Source organism: Symsagittifera roscoffensis, chromosome 8, assembly GCF_963678635.1.
Source record: "Symsagittifera roscoffensis chromosome 8, txSymRosc1.1, whole genome shotgun sequence".
In the NCBI taxonomy this organism is placed as follows: domain Eukaryota; kingdom Metazoa; phylum Xenacoelomorpha; order Acoela; family Convolutidae; genus Symsagittifera; species Symsagittifera roscoffensis.
In genome coordinates, this window is record NC_087069.1 from 24,518,905 (window position 1) to 24,533,936 (window position 15,032).

General features: G+C 32.4%; 1 protein-coding gene across 1 annotated transcript in view; it reads left to right on the top strand.

Annotated features, from left to right (window-relative positions):
* LOC134852985 (lysophospholipid acyltransferase 1-like) overlaps positions 1–15,032 on the top strand; it is a 35,964-nt gene that overhangs the window by 4,594 nt on the left and 16,338 nt on the right. Inside the window, exons 4-5 of the mRNA XM_063868886.1 lie at positions 1,632–1,837; positions 2,281–2,484. Of these exons, the coding sequence (XP_063724956.1) occupies positions 1,632–1,837; positions 2,281–2,484 (410 nt within the window). The remainder of the gene's footprint in view (positions 1–1,631; positions 1,838–2,280; positions 2,485–15,032) is intronic.

A 15,032-nucleotide genomic window follows, 5' to 3' on the forward strand; every position in this document is an offset into this window, starting at 1 on the left:
AAGTAAGAAAACCAGTGAGTTGTTTTTAGGACAAATCACATTGTTTTAGTAATATTTTCAAACAGTTCCAGTTTTTTCTCCGACTTTATACAGTGGCACTCGCTTCAATTGTGAGCAGAGACAAAATCAGAGATCAGTGTGGAATACTGTAAAAATAACAAATCAGCGACCGGACACTGCTGATTTTTTAAGAAAATCTGCATAGATCCGCAAAAAACTTGAACAGCAAAGTTTGGTTCCAACACAAAATTTACCTATTTATTTTCTCTCCTAAGCTGTCCACACGTTACGTCTACGCCTAGTTAATTAGTTTTTTGCATTACCTGCAAAATTTTGCGCAGATTTCAAAGAAGAATATAAAATCTCACAGGTTTTTTTTGCAAAAAGAATATTTTTTAAGTTTTCTAACTTGACACTACACCACACTTTTGAAAGTTTGTATAATAGATAGCTCAAGTTGTGCATATTGGACCTATCCCTGGTTGAAGTCCCTTCGTTAATTATCGTTTTTTTTGTTTTTTTTTAGTATCCCAGTGATTGCTATTTTCCAGCACTGATTCATGTATAATTCAGAGTTTTTTGCATAACTAAACCTGTAATACTTCAGAACTATTTCAGTAATGATTCCGTTAAAAATCAGCGCTAAAACTTAAGAAGTTCTAGTAGGTTTCAAATGAGAGATAAACCCTATAACTTACTGATATGTAAGGGTTTGTGGAGCAGAGGTAACATTTATGTCCAATAAACTGATGCTTGCGGGATCGAAAACCGGTAGATCAATATTTTCGTTCATTTTGAGAGATTTTTTTATCTTAGTTTTATCGCTGAAAATTAGCCAAAATAGCGATAATCTATCCTTAAAATTTGCTATTGAGGCAATGAACATCCGATCGCGATTTTTCATCAGTGGCGATCGCTGTTTTTTTTTTCACTTTTGCATCGCTCAACCCGGGATGTTACTGTTGAAAAAGTTAAAAACATTGCTTCTATATTAGACAATGCATACTGATTTGCTCAGCATTTTTGTAGAAATAACTTAGGATGTTTTCAAGTCTAAAAAGATTGTTATGATTCTGTTAAAATGAAATAATTGTTTTTTGATTTTGCTGAGTTTTAAACGTTTTTACTGAGAACCGCACTATGATCTACTATTTGAGCAATTATACTTTAAGCCGTGTTAATGTTTACAGTTTTAGGTATTTGAAAAATTATTCAAAACGCCTTTTCACGTTTTTTTTAAGTTTCTGTATCGAATGTTTTTTATGCTAGTCACTATCAGTAATATTCATGGTACTCATTTTGACAGTAAGATTTCATAACCGGTTGGTTTCTTTCTAGCTGTACAAAATTTGCATCTTTTAACTACTTTTAATCATTTCATGACCATAGTTTTATGTTAGTTGCATCACAAATTTGGACGATGGTATATAAATTGTCCTCTTTATCGAGTTATTAGATAAAGGGAAGCGACAGGCCTTCGCTCGAACCATTTATTGGAACTTCTTCATACTGTACAAAAAATCTAATTATTTACTTCGAATCCATATTTCAATTATAAGTAATAATCCTGAGACACTTCTTAAACTCTTAAACTCTTATTGACTCTTAACTCTGTTTAACTTTTTTTTCAGATGACCGCTTCGTCGAGAGATTTTCCTTCCTCTTCAAACTGGCATACTGTGTGCCCTGTGGCTTCATGTTTAGACTGCGATTCTACTTCGCGTGGAAATTAGGACAGAGTATCTACTATGCCGCTGGTTTTGGCTTCTCTGGCTGGACTGAAGATGGAAAGGAGCAATGGGAGCTAGTGAGAAATGGAGAGCTGACCCGAGTTGAAGTGAGGGGTCTTTTTACTTATTCCGCCGAAGTTTCTAAATTTTGCCATTTTGTTGTATTCAATGTATAAATACAGAGAGCAAAACACTCATCGCACTGATTCGTTTTGTTAATAGAAAATACGATCGTTTTAATTGTAGCCAGTCAAATTGAAGCAAAATAGTTTCAGTTTTTGATGTTGAAATATTGATTTTTGCGCGGAATAAGTAAAAAGACCTGAAGTGAGTACCGCGTTATCAATAGTTTTATTACTTATGTATCGCATGATGAATTTATATCCTAAGTTTTAAAACTTTTATCTTCTCCTCCTCACGTGTGAAATCTTATGACTAGCATTTTTGGCGAAAGAAGGTCAACCCTAAAATCAAATTAGTGGCAATTAAAGTAGGGGAACAATAAAAGAATATTTGAAGTAATTTTGAGCTATAATTCAACTTGTTTCAGAGTTGTAGCAACTGGAAAGAATTGTGGGACACATGGAACAATATGACAAGCAAGTGGCTGCGGTTCATTTGCTACTCCAGAATCCAAAACAAATCAGCAGCAGCTGCAATCACCTTTCTTTTCTCTGCTATGTGGCATGGGTTCCATCCTGGATACTATATACAATTTGCACACTCGTACCTTTTTGTACTTGTAGGACGAAAAGTAATTTCATTTCTTTAAAAACATTCTTCAGGTTGTATCGATAAAAAAGCGTGGCAATCTTGCGTTCAAAACATTCAACCCTCATCTCATGGGCCACTTTTTGCGGGTCCGGATACTGCAGTTCAGGGGCGGATTTAGTGAGGGGGCGGAGGAGGGGCGGTTGACGCTTTCTCTCTTCAAGTATTCGACCACCTGCCGACCCAAAGGGTCCCCTTTGTACTATTTTGAGACATCAATTTTTCGTTGACGGATACTAGAATTTTTCTAAAGGCGCTTTTGGCGCCAAAATAGCTTTATTTTTAGGGGGAGCGTACTCCAAAAAACACAATTTTTGGTGAAAATTTTCCAACAAGTGCCTAAAAACGCCTTTTTTCAAAATTTTGCATGCGGCGCAGATATTTTGGCCTAAACAGGGGTTTTTTAGTGATATGAGAGAGCTCCGAAAAACATTTTGGTCGACCTAAAAAAAATGTCGATAAAAATGTCGACAAAAAAGTGTCGGCAAAAAAGACAAAAAAATTATGTTTGTGCAGTTTTTGTGCCCTATTGGGCCTTCGGTATTATACGCGATTGGTCAATTTTGTGTCCCTGACAGTGAATGAAACGTTTTTTTTCTATTGTTTTTTTTACCTAAGATTCTTTTTCTGGCAGGGTATCTTAAAGTTTTAGTCAGAAATATTAGGTTAATGCCAGGACTTAGTTTATTTAAATCTGAACTGTAGTCAAAAACTTCCCCTTTGGTCAGAAAAAAGCAATTGAGGCATTTGATTCAGAAACTTATGCAACTTAGCACTTGTTAGCTTCAGGAAATGACTAACTGCAAGCCAATTAGATTTATCTAGAAACTGTTAGTTCATTAAAATTAGATACAAAATAGATTGTTTATGTACCGAAAGCAAAAACGATTAGGTATATTTGTATATACGTTTTCGAACCAGTTTAGAAATTTTTGTTGGTTGCTGTCCCACCCGTGCATCAGAGTTTCAACGGCTAATTGGTTCCCATATTCAATGTTACTGGGCTGAGTTAAAATAACCAAACAAAACCAAGACAATCGGAAAACTCAAACTTCAAAGTTCAATTGTGCTTTTCATTTTCCCTTTTTTGCGGTGACAATAACGAAAAACGATCAGAAAGTAAGCTTGTCATAGTTTTGCCAGAACTAGTTTTTCGAGCTAATATTTGACATCAAAGTGTGCCTTTCGAGCCAAAATTTTGGCTCAAAAAGTGGCTAATTCGGTCACTTTTTAGTCAATCAATAATTGCTTTTTCTCAATATGTTGACAAAGTTTTCATCAAAGATTATAAAAAATAGGGCAAATGCTTATTTGATTGAAGACTTTCATTTATTGTTTTTATTTTGGTTTGAAATTTTTCTGAAAAAAAAAATAAATAAACAATGTTACATTATTGTTACAATAAAAAAAAAACATTGATTGCGGCGGTTTTTTACAATATTGAACTTTGAAATGTCATTGAAGTTTTTTATGGAGACTAGACTCACTATTGGCTCACTCGAAGACTTAAACTTTCCTGTGAAACGAAAATTTTACTAGTTGAATGAATCGATAATATAGATACATTTTTTGTTTCTTCTGGAACCTGATCTAAACTACATTTTATGATTGGATAAATTAGATATTTTACCACTGTAAAGTATTCAATATTAACCAATCATGATCCATCAAACTAACAACCCACTTATTTGTAAGTGCTGAAATTACTTGTAATTTCAGCACCAGAGAGATTTGAATTTAACTTAGAAATTAGTTGACTCTCCAAGAGAACTTCAGCAGCCGCAATAAACCAGTATACCCTAGATCTATTGAGCCTAGCAGAGACTAGTTAAACAACCTGAGACTAGATAGTATAAGAGTAAGATTAGGATCGGTATTAGACTAAGAAGTTGCACGAATCTATCCGGCCGAAAATAAGATAGCGTGACGAGCAGACGGTGTACCCTATCCGAAATTACTCTATGAGTTAACCATATCGGTTATAACTCATCTGGTGCGACCATAAGTCTCGAACAAGACCTTAATAGCTTAGAATTAACCAAAAATAGATTAGAATTTAGACAAAACATTTTTTAAAAAAATGTTATACGACGATAATTTAATCGAAATGTCTCTACGACTCAATAGATCAGAGCCAATATTCCGAACGATAACAGAACTACCCGGAATTGCAAGAAGACCTCGAACCAGAGACGACATACGACAAAATAGAAACTTACCAAATAGTTATATGATAGTACGGCAAAAGCCAACACAAACTTTTATATTTAGAATTTTATTAGCAATGAATTTAGATTTTCATTTGCAAACATAAAACTTTGAAGTCAATCTTCATAATCATCTCAGGCGCTAAACAAAACTATTAATATACAATAACGATTGATAAAAAGATCTCAGATCGTTTTCTCAAAATTCTGCAGTATTATATAAAACATGTTTGGAAAATATTTATTGAAATTCAAAACAAAAATTAGTAGCATGACAATAAACTGTTGGTAATCATAAAATCATCTAATTGTCCCAGCTTCATCACCTAACACATAACAGCAATCATAAGCTCACTAATATCATTAAAACACTAAATCTTTTTCTTAAACAAATTTAAACCATTTTAAACTTAAATTCACTTAATTTTAAAATCAGATCATCAAGGCTTATCCTTGGATCTTAATTCATTTTCGATCTAATTAAATTTTAAAACTTGATCATCAAGGCCTATCCTTGGATCAAACAGAACAAATTTGTTCTCCCCCACCCACTTAGCTAGTGTCTAACGACCTCAAACGTCGATTCACTATCCAACCCTTTCTAAAAACCCAAGACTAATAGAAATTTTTCAACAAAACTAACCATTCAAATTAGGATAAACAGTGAAGAACTTCGGTTATTCATCCTTCACTTGAACCCTCCTCTTATCAAGACCCAGGATAAATCTTAGACTTAGTAAGTTCAAAATAGTATCTAACGAACTACTCGCGTTCTAATTATACCTGAACCTTGTGGATCGATTTACTATTCTCCAACCCTTGAACACAATCACTACCCCTAAGTAAGATTAAGTAAGTTAACACCTTAGCTTATACTAGCCACGAGAAAGTAATAAATCATTCTTCGGAATCGATATACTTTTCTCTCCAACCCTGAAAAAATAGACCCAGGTTAAGCTAACCAAAAAATCGTAAGGACTAACAGGTTAAGAAAAGAGAAATCATCTAACAACTTTTTGCATCCGTCATCCTAAACCTTATGTCATTTAAAAATCTAGGAAACAAACAAACAATGGTTTTACACAACTGTGAAATAGATAACAAAAAATACGATCTTGTAATCACACCTCATACACAAACAGTTGGATATATTAGAACAAAACGACAAACACTAAAAAGAAAAATAATAAACAAACAAAGACAAATCACACGAAAAAGATTTTCCAAAAACAGAAACGCATTTTCAGAATCAGAAGCCAGCAATTTAGACGAACTTTAAAAATTAAAAGAATCAATTGATAAAAATTGTCCCATTCACGATCAACTATATTTTTCCGACTCAGAAACAACTTCAAATTCATCAAAAAGAGGAAAAAGACGAATAAAAAAGCAATATAAACACAAACCAGTACACTTATATAACTGGAATCAACCAATTAGACACATCGATAATTACCTATTAACAGTCATTACACGAAAAAATGAGCCAAACACACACTCCAAGTGAAGATAGTCCAGATGATGACGATATCTTCCCCTTCCTCGTAGATGCAACCAATGATAGAGGACAGCATATATTTTGCAAGAATTTACTCCTAAATTTGTTTGAACCCGGAATCAGCCCATGTAAAACAGAGTTCCCAGATTTAAAAATCAAAAGACAAATTATTGATCACTATCTGAAAGATATATGTAATTTGACACAACACTACGGAATCTACACCATAGAATTCACCTCACCAAACCCGAATCACCGCAAATATGTAATTCAAACAGACGATCTTGATTTAGAATTTTCAAAAGTATTCTTAGAATATATAAAAAGCATACAATATCATAACTCACAAAGAGCAAACTCCATATTCACTAATGAAGTTTTTGCAATAATATATAGTTATATCTCAATATTAGAAAACGAAATCCCAATCCCAAATGTCTCACCGACAGAGACATCTAAACATATAAGGGTACGACATAAAATCACACTATTTTCAACTTTCCTACATATAATGAAAGAAAATTTCACTAAAGATGAAGTTTCACAACATACAAAACATGACTTACAAAAAATTTTGGCATGGTTTATAATAGATTATTTCACACATAATATAGATTTAATTTCACAAGCAAGAAAAAATTTTAGACCTCAAAATTCAAACGATGATACCGCCATCACAGAACAGTCAGACTACATTTGGGACCCCGAATGGTCTCATTATGCATTCATAAATTTCCCACAATCAATCTCAAGTCAAGCAATAAGTACAATATCTTATACAAGAGATTATGTAAGAGTAGTACCATTAACCATTGACGCAACACCATTGAACTACAATACATTTTTACCTGATACGCGAAATAACAGTTTAAATTCGACCGTCATACACAATGAAAACCTTAATGGAACTAGGAATCTCACTCAACAAGATATTCAGACACCATCACACTTCATAAATGAAGAAATCGTCCAAACAACAACAACTACACAACAAAGTATTTCACCGATACGTCCAAATTTAACAACACCAAGAAATACAAACACTTCACTAGCACATGTAACCCTACAATTAACCGTTAAACCTTCGGTTGCTCCAAAATATTCACAAATGGATTACCCAACATATAGACCCATGACAATACCGTCAAAAACACGCAGAACGTTCACAAGAAACAATTTTGCGGAACATAATTATAATTATACACATTCATCAAAAACAAACTATCCTCCACGAAATAATACTAATAATCAAATCAGATCTCGATATTGGAATAATCCAATGGCAACAACCAATTCAGTAAATTTTCAAGCTAATCCACATCCTCCACAGGATCGTAGTGAAAATTACCCATTCTTTCAACAGAATAAAAATAAAAAGCAAGCATCTCATCAAATGGATTATCTATTCTCTGATGATGATTATTTACAACCAGATATATTTGCACCATATACCCAAGAACATCGCGGACAAGGAGTACAGAAACCATATACACATCATAGAATTTTTTCTCCACATCCAACAGATACACAAAATCAACAAACAATACAAATGCAAAACCCAATTAATACACAACCCTTTCAATCAATTCAGCCACAAAACCCAATGATTACACACTCATATCAACCAACACAAATGCAAAATGAAATACCACTTCCATATTATCTTCAACAACACGAAATAACAAAAAATCAACTTTCAAATTTTTCACAAATGCCAAATGCAGCAGAATCATTACAAATGACAATGAATCCATACCTTATGGGTGGATCATCAATAAAATCAAACAAACCATTAATGGTATTCACAGGAACAGACCCTGAATATTCTGTAGAAGATTATTTAAATGCAGTAACAGCAAATTTAATTTTAAATATAGGACCTGAACCAATTAATACGCCATTACATCAAAACTGGATACATCGACGCACAGCGTTGATACAGACAACCTTAGACGGCGCAGCCCAAAAATGGTTTTCAGTATTGCCTATAGAAGTAAAATCAAATTGGAAGAGATTTACACAAGAATTTTCAAAAATGTTTGACTCCGAAAGAAACAAACAACAACAAAGAGTTTTATGTAATGAAATTCGCAGATTACCAAATGAAACCATCAAACAATTAGCTGTACGCATCGAAACACTAGTTCGAAAAGCATATTCATTAAATACACACGATTATAAAAACACAAAAATGACAGAAATCTTAATGATGACCTTAACACCTCAATTAAGGAAAATAGCAATAAAAAAGAGAGCATCACATCCCTCCTCAATTCGAGAGCCCGATTTAGATTTTCGAAAACTAGAAGACAAGCTAGAGCAAGCGGAAATCACAATGAAACTTGAAGAAACAGAAAATCAGAAATTACAATATGTTAACCGAATCGAAACAAATACCACAAGTATCAACAATATACAGGAATCAGATACAGACCTTGTTGAAAAAATCACTGAAATACTCAATATTTATGAAAAACACCCAAACTTTAAAGGCAAACCATCTTTCAAAAAATGGTGTAATTATTGCCGACGATACGGACATAGTATTTCTGAATGTAGACAAAAACAACAAGATAATCAAAACAAACCTCAAAAATATAAAGAACCAAATAAATCATTCTATCAGTACATGAAGAAAGATCAAAATCTACCGAACAAAAATGTATACAGCAACAACAGTTCAGGAAAACCACTTCCGAACAATACCAATTACACGAGAACTCAATCACCATATAACTCAAGTTATAGAGGAAGATCACCAGAACGAAGAAATACACAAAATTCGTCACAAAATCATTACAATAGACCAAATAGTCGAAATAACTATTCCAGATCAAATTCAAATACAACACAATTTGTTTCTAGATCTAATTCCCAATCAAGGAATAGATACTACCCAAACAATCAGTCACGAAACTCATCATATAAATCGATGTATAAACTATTCCAATAATCGAAATAGAAGTTATTCAAACAATCGAAATCAGAATTACCCGAACAATCGATCAAGGAATAACTCATATAACAGATCAAACTATCACAGATCAAACAATAATCATCGAAATAGATCACGAAACAATTCACAAAATCGACATTCAGACAAAATCGTTATAGAAATTATTCCCAATCACCACACAGAAATAATAATCATTATAACAATTCCAACAATCGCCACAGAAGTAGTACACCTAAACATCAAAGACATATAAACCAAGTACAATCAAATCCAGAAACAACATCAGACCCCCCAGGTATTGATGACACAGTAAATGACGAACTACAACTAAATCAAATAAACTATGGATCATCAGATTCAGAAAGTGAAACAGAAAACACTACCTCCATCAATATGATAACAGTCGAAAATGACTACGAACCTATTATATATGAACAACCTTTTTCATCACATATATATGAAAACCAATTAGAACTTCTTCACAATTATTATATTGAACCCATCCATTCCACACAAACAACACAAGAAACTAGCGAAATCAACACTACAAATAAATCCAATGAAAATGACAAAACAAAATGCTTGAATACAAATCACATCTATCAAAATATACAAAAGAACAACCTAAAGAAAAAATTTGGACAATACCATTTCTTTTAGAAAGTCCAAGAAACAAAGAATTTCAACCACCAGATCTTGAAATTGATTTTCTAATTGATTCAGGAGCAGAATCAAACATAATAAACATTCCCACATGGAATGAGATAAAAACATTACATCCAAAATTAACACCTCTTGAAACCTCCAGTAAACTAGCAACAGCACAAGGATCAACATTGGTAAACTATGGAAAAATTCAATTATTTTTTCTCCCCACAAGAACAATGGAGCAGAATAAAATTTTAAATAAACCATTTAAACAAATATTTCATATCACTGATATTAAACACAATATCATTGGAATACCATTTATCTCTAAATTTATACCAACAATCAACATCTTAAATAGCAAAATACTAATCAAAGATAAATACACAAAAACAAAAGACACATCACTAACATTTTTTCAAAGATTAAATAAACAACCACCATTCTTTTCAAAATTTTATCCAATATATAACCAACAAAGAAAACACCTGAAACCACTATCAGGAAACATATATAATTTTTCAATAAAACAAGTTCACCAATATGATAAAAAACAAAATAAACAACAACTCTATATGTCAGACTTTGAATTCAAACCTATCCATAAATTTTTCAAAATCACAATCTCATCCATAAAATATTTGAAAAACTCGAATTCAGATATTATTTCGTTACATGTATACAACAATACACCCTATCAAGTAACATTACCTTTAGGACTTTTAGGCTATTGCGAAACCAGCGCTACGATATCACCAATACACGAAAAAGAATATCGCGTAAATAATATACTCCAATTATTAGATATTTGTCAATCCACAATTCTTAATGAAGAATTATCCATAAATAATATAATAAGTAATGAGAAAAGAAATACAGATTATTTCACAAAAAACCCATATTTCAAACCTACATTCAACATAAATAACTACACAGAGAATCAACAGAAATTTTTAACAATGTTTAACTTCCAACATTCACAAATAACACAAGACGAATTTGATAAGTTAGCCAAACAGCTAATAAAATATTCATCAGTCTATGCAACATCAAAATTTGATGTTGGCAAAATCAGTTCATCACTACATCTCCCATTAAAACCTGACGCAGTTTTCAAAAAACAAAGAGCAAGTAAAGTACCAATTCATTTACACGATAAAGTGAACAGATTACTTGACATTTTAGAACAATACAAAATTATATCACGGGTAAACAAAGAAGAACAACCAAAAGATAACACATTTATCAACCCTGTTATCATCCTAGCAAAAGGAGAATCGTTAAAAATAGTTCTAGACGCTAGATACCTTAATTCACTAATAGACGAATCAAAATGCAATTGGCCTATTGAACCAATACAAGTTATTTTAACAAAAATAAACGGAAAATACTTTACAACCGCAGATATGAATAGTGCATATATTCAAATGCCACTAGATGAACAATCACGACGCTTAACACAATTTGTTATTGGAAATCAGCAATATGAATTCAACCGCCTATTCTATGGAATATCCATAGGACCAGCAGCATTTTCAGCTTTTATGAGCAAAATTTTTAGACCACTAATACTCAAGAAAAACGCAATCACTTATTTAGACGATGCTTTTATGCAATCACAGACAAAAGAAGAAATGTTCAAAGTTTTAGAACACTATCACAAAATATTTCAGAACGAAAATCTGAAGGCCGCCCCCGATAAATCACACTTCTTTTTAACACTAGTTAAATTCTTAGGACATAATATAGAAAGAAAAACAATCACTCCATTAAAATCACGCATTGATGCTATTCAGAAGCTCCAACCACCAACAAACAAAAAGAAAATCCAAGAATTCCTTGGAATGTTAAACTTTTTAAGCAAATATGTCTATAAAATGCAATTATACCTAAGACCTTTTTATAATATACTTAGACAATAAAATAATTTTGAATGGAACACAGAACATCAAACACGATTTGAAGAAATTAAAAAACTCTTAACTGAACAAATTTCGAATACAATTCCAGATCCAAATCAACCATTCTATGCAATGTGCGATGCTTCGAATTTTGGCATCGGCGCAGCATTATTACAATCACACAATGGTACAAACAAAATGAACCTTATATCAGCAAATTCTCGATTATTCACTCAAGCAGAGCTACGACTCTCAACTTTAATGAGAGAATGTACAGCTATAATTTATACACTTACAGAATATGAATTTCTGATACTTGGATCAAAACATCCAACAGTTCTGTTCACAGATCACAAACCAATCATTTTTCTCTTTACACAAAAGTCAAACCCAAATCACTGAGTTTATAGATTTCAATTAATTCTAATGAAATTTCCAAACTTACATATAGTTTGGACAGCAGGAAAGAATCTTGCATTACCAGATACATTAAGTCGAAATACACCACCTGAAGTACTTACACGTAAAACTACAGTTGAAATACCCAAAAATATAAAATTCTACCTTGCAGAAAATGAAACATCACCCCGACTAGAATGCAAATATGCAGTAAAAACTGACGTTGAACAATCACAGATAAATAATCTACAACACTTTACACTTTATTTAGATTGTCAAAATAACCACTACGAAGTTGATCTACTTGGAACATCAACTTTTAAACCAATTCCATATTCACAATGGATAAAAAATAACATCCAACAAAAAAGAGTAAAACAATACCCACATAAAAAAGACCTTTTTCCATTAATTGAAAAAGAAAATCTAACTGATCAAATAAATTTATCAGGACCACAAACAAACGATTCCAAATACACAATAAATCAAGTTTTTGACCTCCATGACCCACTTGATACAATTCCTTTATCTAAATTAGAAATTGAAAACATTTTTCTCCCCCCAACAGACAAAATTACAATTAATACTTTGAAACAATATCAAAATCTTGACCCAGTAATTAGACAACTAAAATCATGGCACAAATATAAAACTAAACCCGTCAAGGCAGATACAACTATTTTAGGAAATAAAACACTCCTCCGATTTTTTCGAAAATTTATTAATACAACAATTAATGAAAACACAGACCTTCTAGAATACCAATTAAATGAATCTACAGTTCCCTGTCTCCCTCTAAGTATGATTCTTATAGCTTTTAATATTTCACATACACAAAACATTAAAGGACACTCTGGATCATAGAAAACATATTCAAATTTCATACAAAACTTTTATTTTCCAAATGCACCAATTTGGATAAAAGTACTATGCAATGATTGTATAGTATGTCAGCTAAATAAACCTTACCCAAATCAAAAACAAATAGCACAAAAACAAGATTTTAAAGGACAAAGTTTGTACTTTAACCACCGTATTTCATTTGATACAAAAGGACCAATTTCACCCTCATCCGAAGGAAACTCCTACATTATGGTAATTGTTGACGCATTTACACATTATGTAGCACTTAACCCAGTACCACATTGTAACGCTTATTATGCTTACACAACACTTTATGAACACTGGATAGCTAAATTCGGACTACCAGAAATTTTAGTTACAGACAACGGTACAGAATTCATAAATAATGAAATCATCACACTATGTCATTTATATAACATCAAACACAAACCACGTACATCTCATGCACCTTGGACAAACGGCTTAGTCGAAGGTATGAACCGTTCACTACAAGAATATCTTAGATGTATCATCAACGGAAATGATACAAAATATACCGAATGGTCAGCAGATGTAAAACTATTTCCCTTAGCATATAATTCACAAATCACGACAACTCTAGGAATGTCACCATATGAAATCGTTTTTAATCAAAAGCCACGCAAACCGATTATGTTTACAGCAAACTCTCATAAAAATGCACAAAGTTATTGTCAACCGAATAAAGACTCAATTTGTTATAACCTACCTCTACACACACACGATGAAGATCATTTTCATCACCCACAAATTCTTAAATTAGCCTCCGGTACACACACCGAATGGATTTTAAACAGAGATAAAAAACACAATGAAATTTACCAAAAAGTAACAAAAAAGTTGTTACAAAGGCAAAAGATTAATGAACAAATAAATTCACGCTTTACACCAGCCTCAGATTTAAAAATTGGAACATTTGTTTTAATACCCAATTTTAACACTCAAAAAGGAATTTCTAAAAAAATACAACCCCTTCGTAAAGGACCATACCAAATAATTGCCAAACCCACTGACGTCACATATAAAATCACCGACTCAGAACAAAAAGAAATTGTTCAACATCGAAACAACCTATTACCTTATTACCCAAAAGAATACGCACTACGCGAACTAACTCAATTATATTCTTTCACAGGTTTAAAAGTTATTCAAAATAACCCACAAACGGAAAATAAACCAAAAGAACAACATGACATTCACCTCGAAAACCAAAATGAAAAATCAACTACAACGAAAAACAATACAAAAAAGCTAGATCAAAATATACCTCAAAAAGAAAGAAAAAATAGAAAAATGATTGAAAAAATAATACCCCAAGAACAAATCGACAAATCAGAACATAGAGAGTCATCACGACTTAGAAATCAACCACGTAAAAACTATAAAACATTCATCCCACAATCTAAAATATTAAAGAAAGTCGAATTTCAAAAACAGCTTTAATTTTATATTTGATAATCTTTGCACCTCTGAAATATTTTGAACTTTCATTTTTCAAAATAACATGCTGACAAACACGCAGCGACTCTAGTTCATAATTAGCCAATAGGATTCATCCAATCCGTCACCTTCTCTAACTCTAGCACAAATCAACTAGACGAACGATATTGAACTCCAGGCATATCTATAACTATAACTTTGCGACCTCCAGGTCAAAAATAAGCAAACCATTCCAACTTGACAACTAAAATAAATATCACCATAATATCATAACCCTCCCTTATCTAATAAACCAAAGATCAACAATATTTCCCCAACTCAGACCTCAAATACCCCCCAAACAAATATGTTAAATTAGCCCAAAGTAAAAGAACGACTATTTTAATTAGCCTAAAGTATCAAAAACTCAAAAATACCCCAGATCACTTGACAAATATAAATAAAGAAAAAGAAGACCTCCCGATCACCATAAAATTTGCCCCCAACAATTTTTCACAAAACTCAACCCACTTGTCAAAAAACCAATAAATAATTCGACCACACTTGAAAATTGCCTCAAACAACAAAAAATATTCGATTGAGAAGCCATTTCTTAAATGC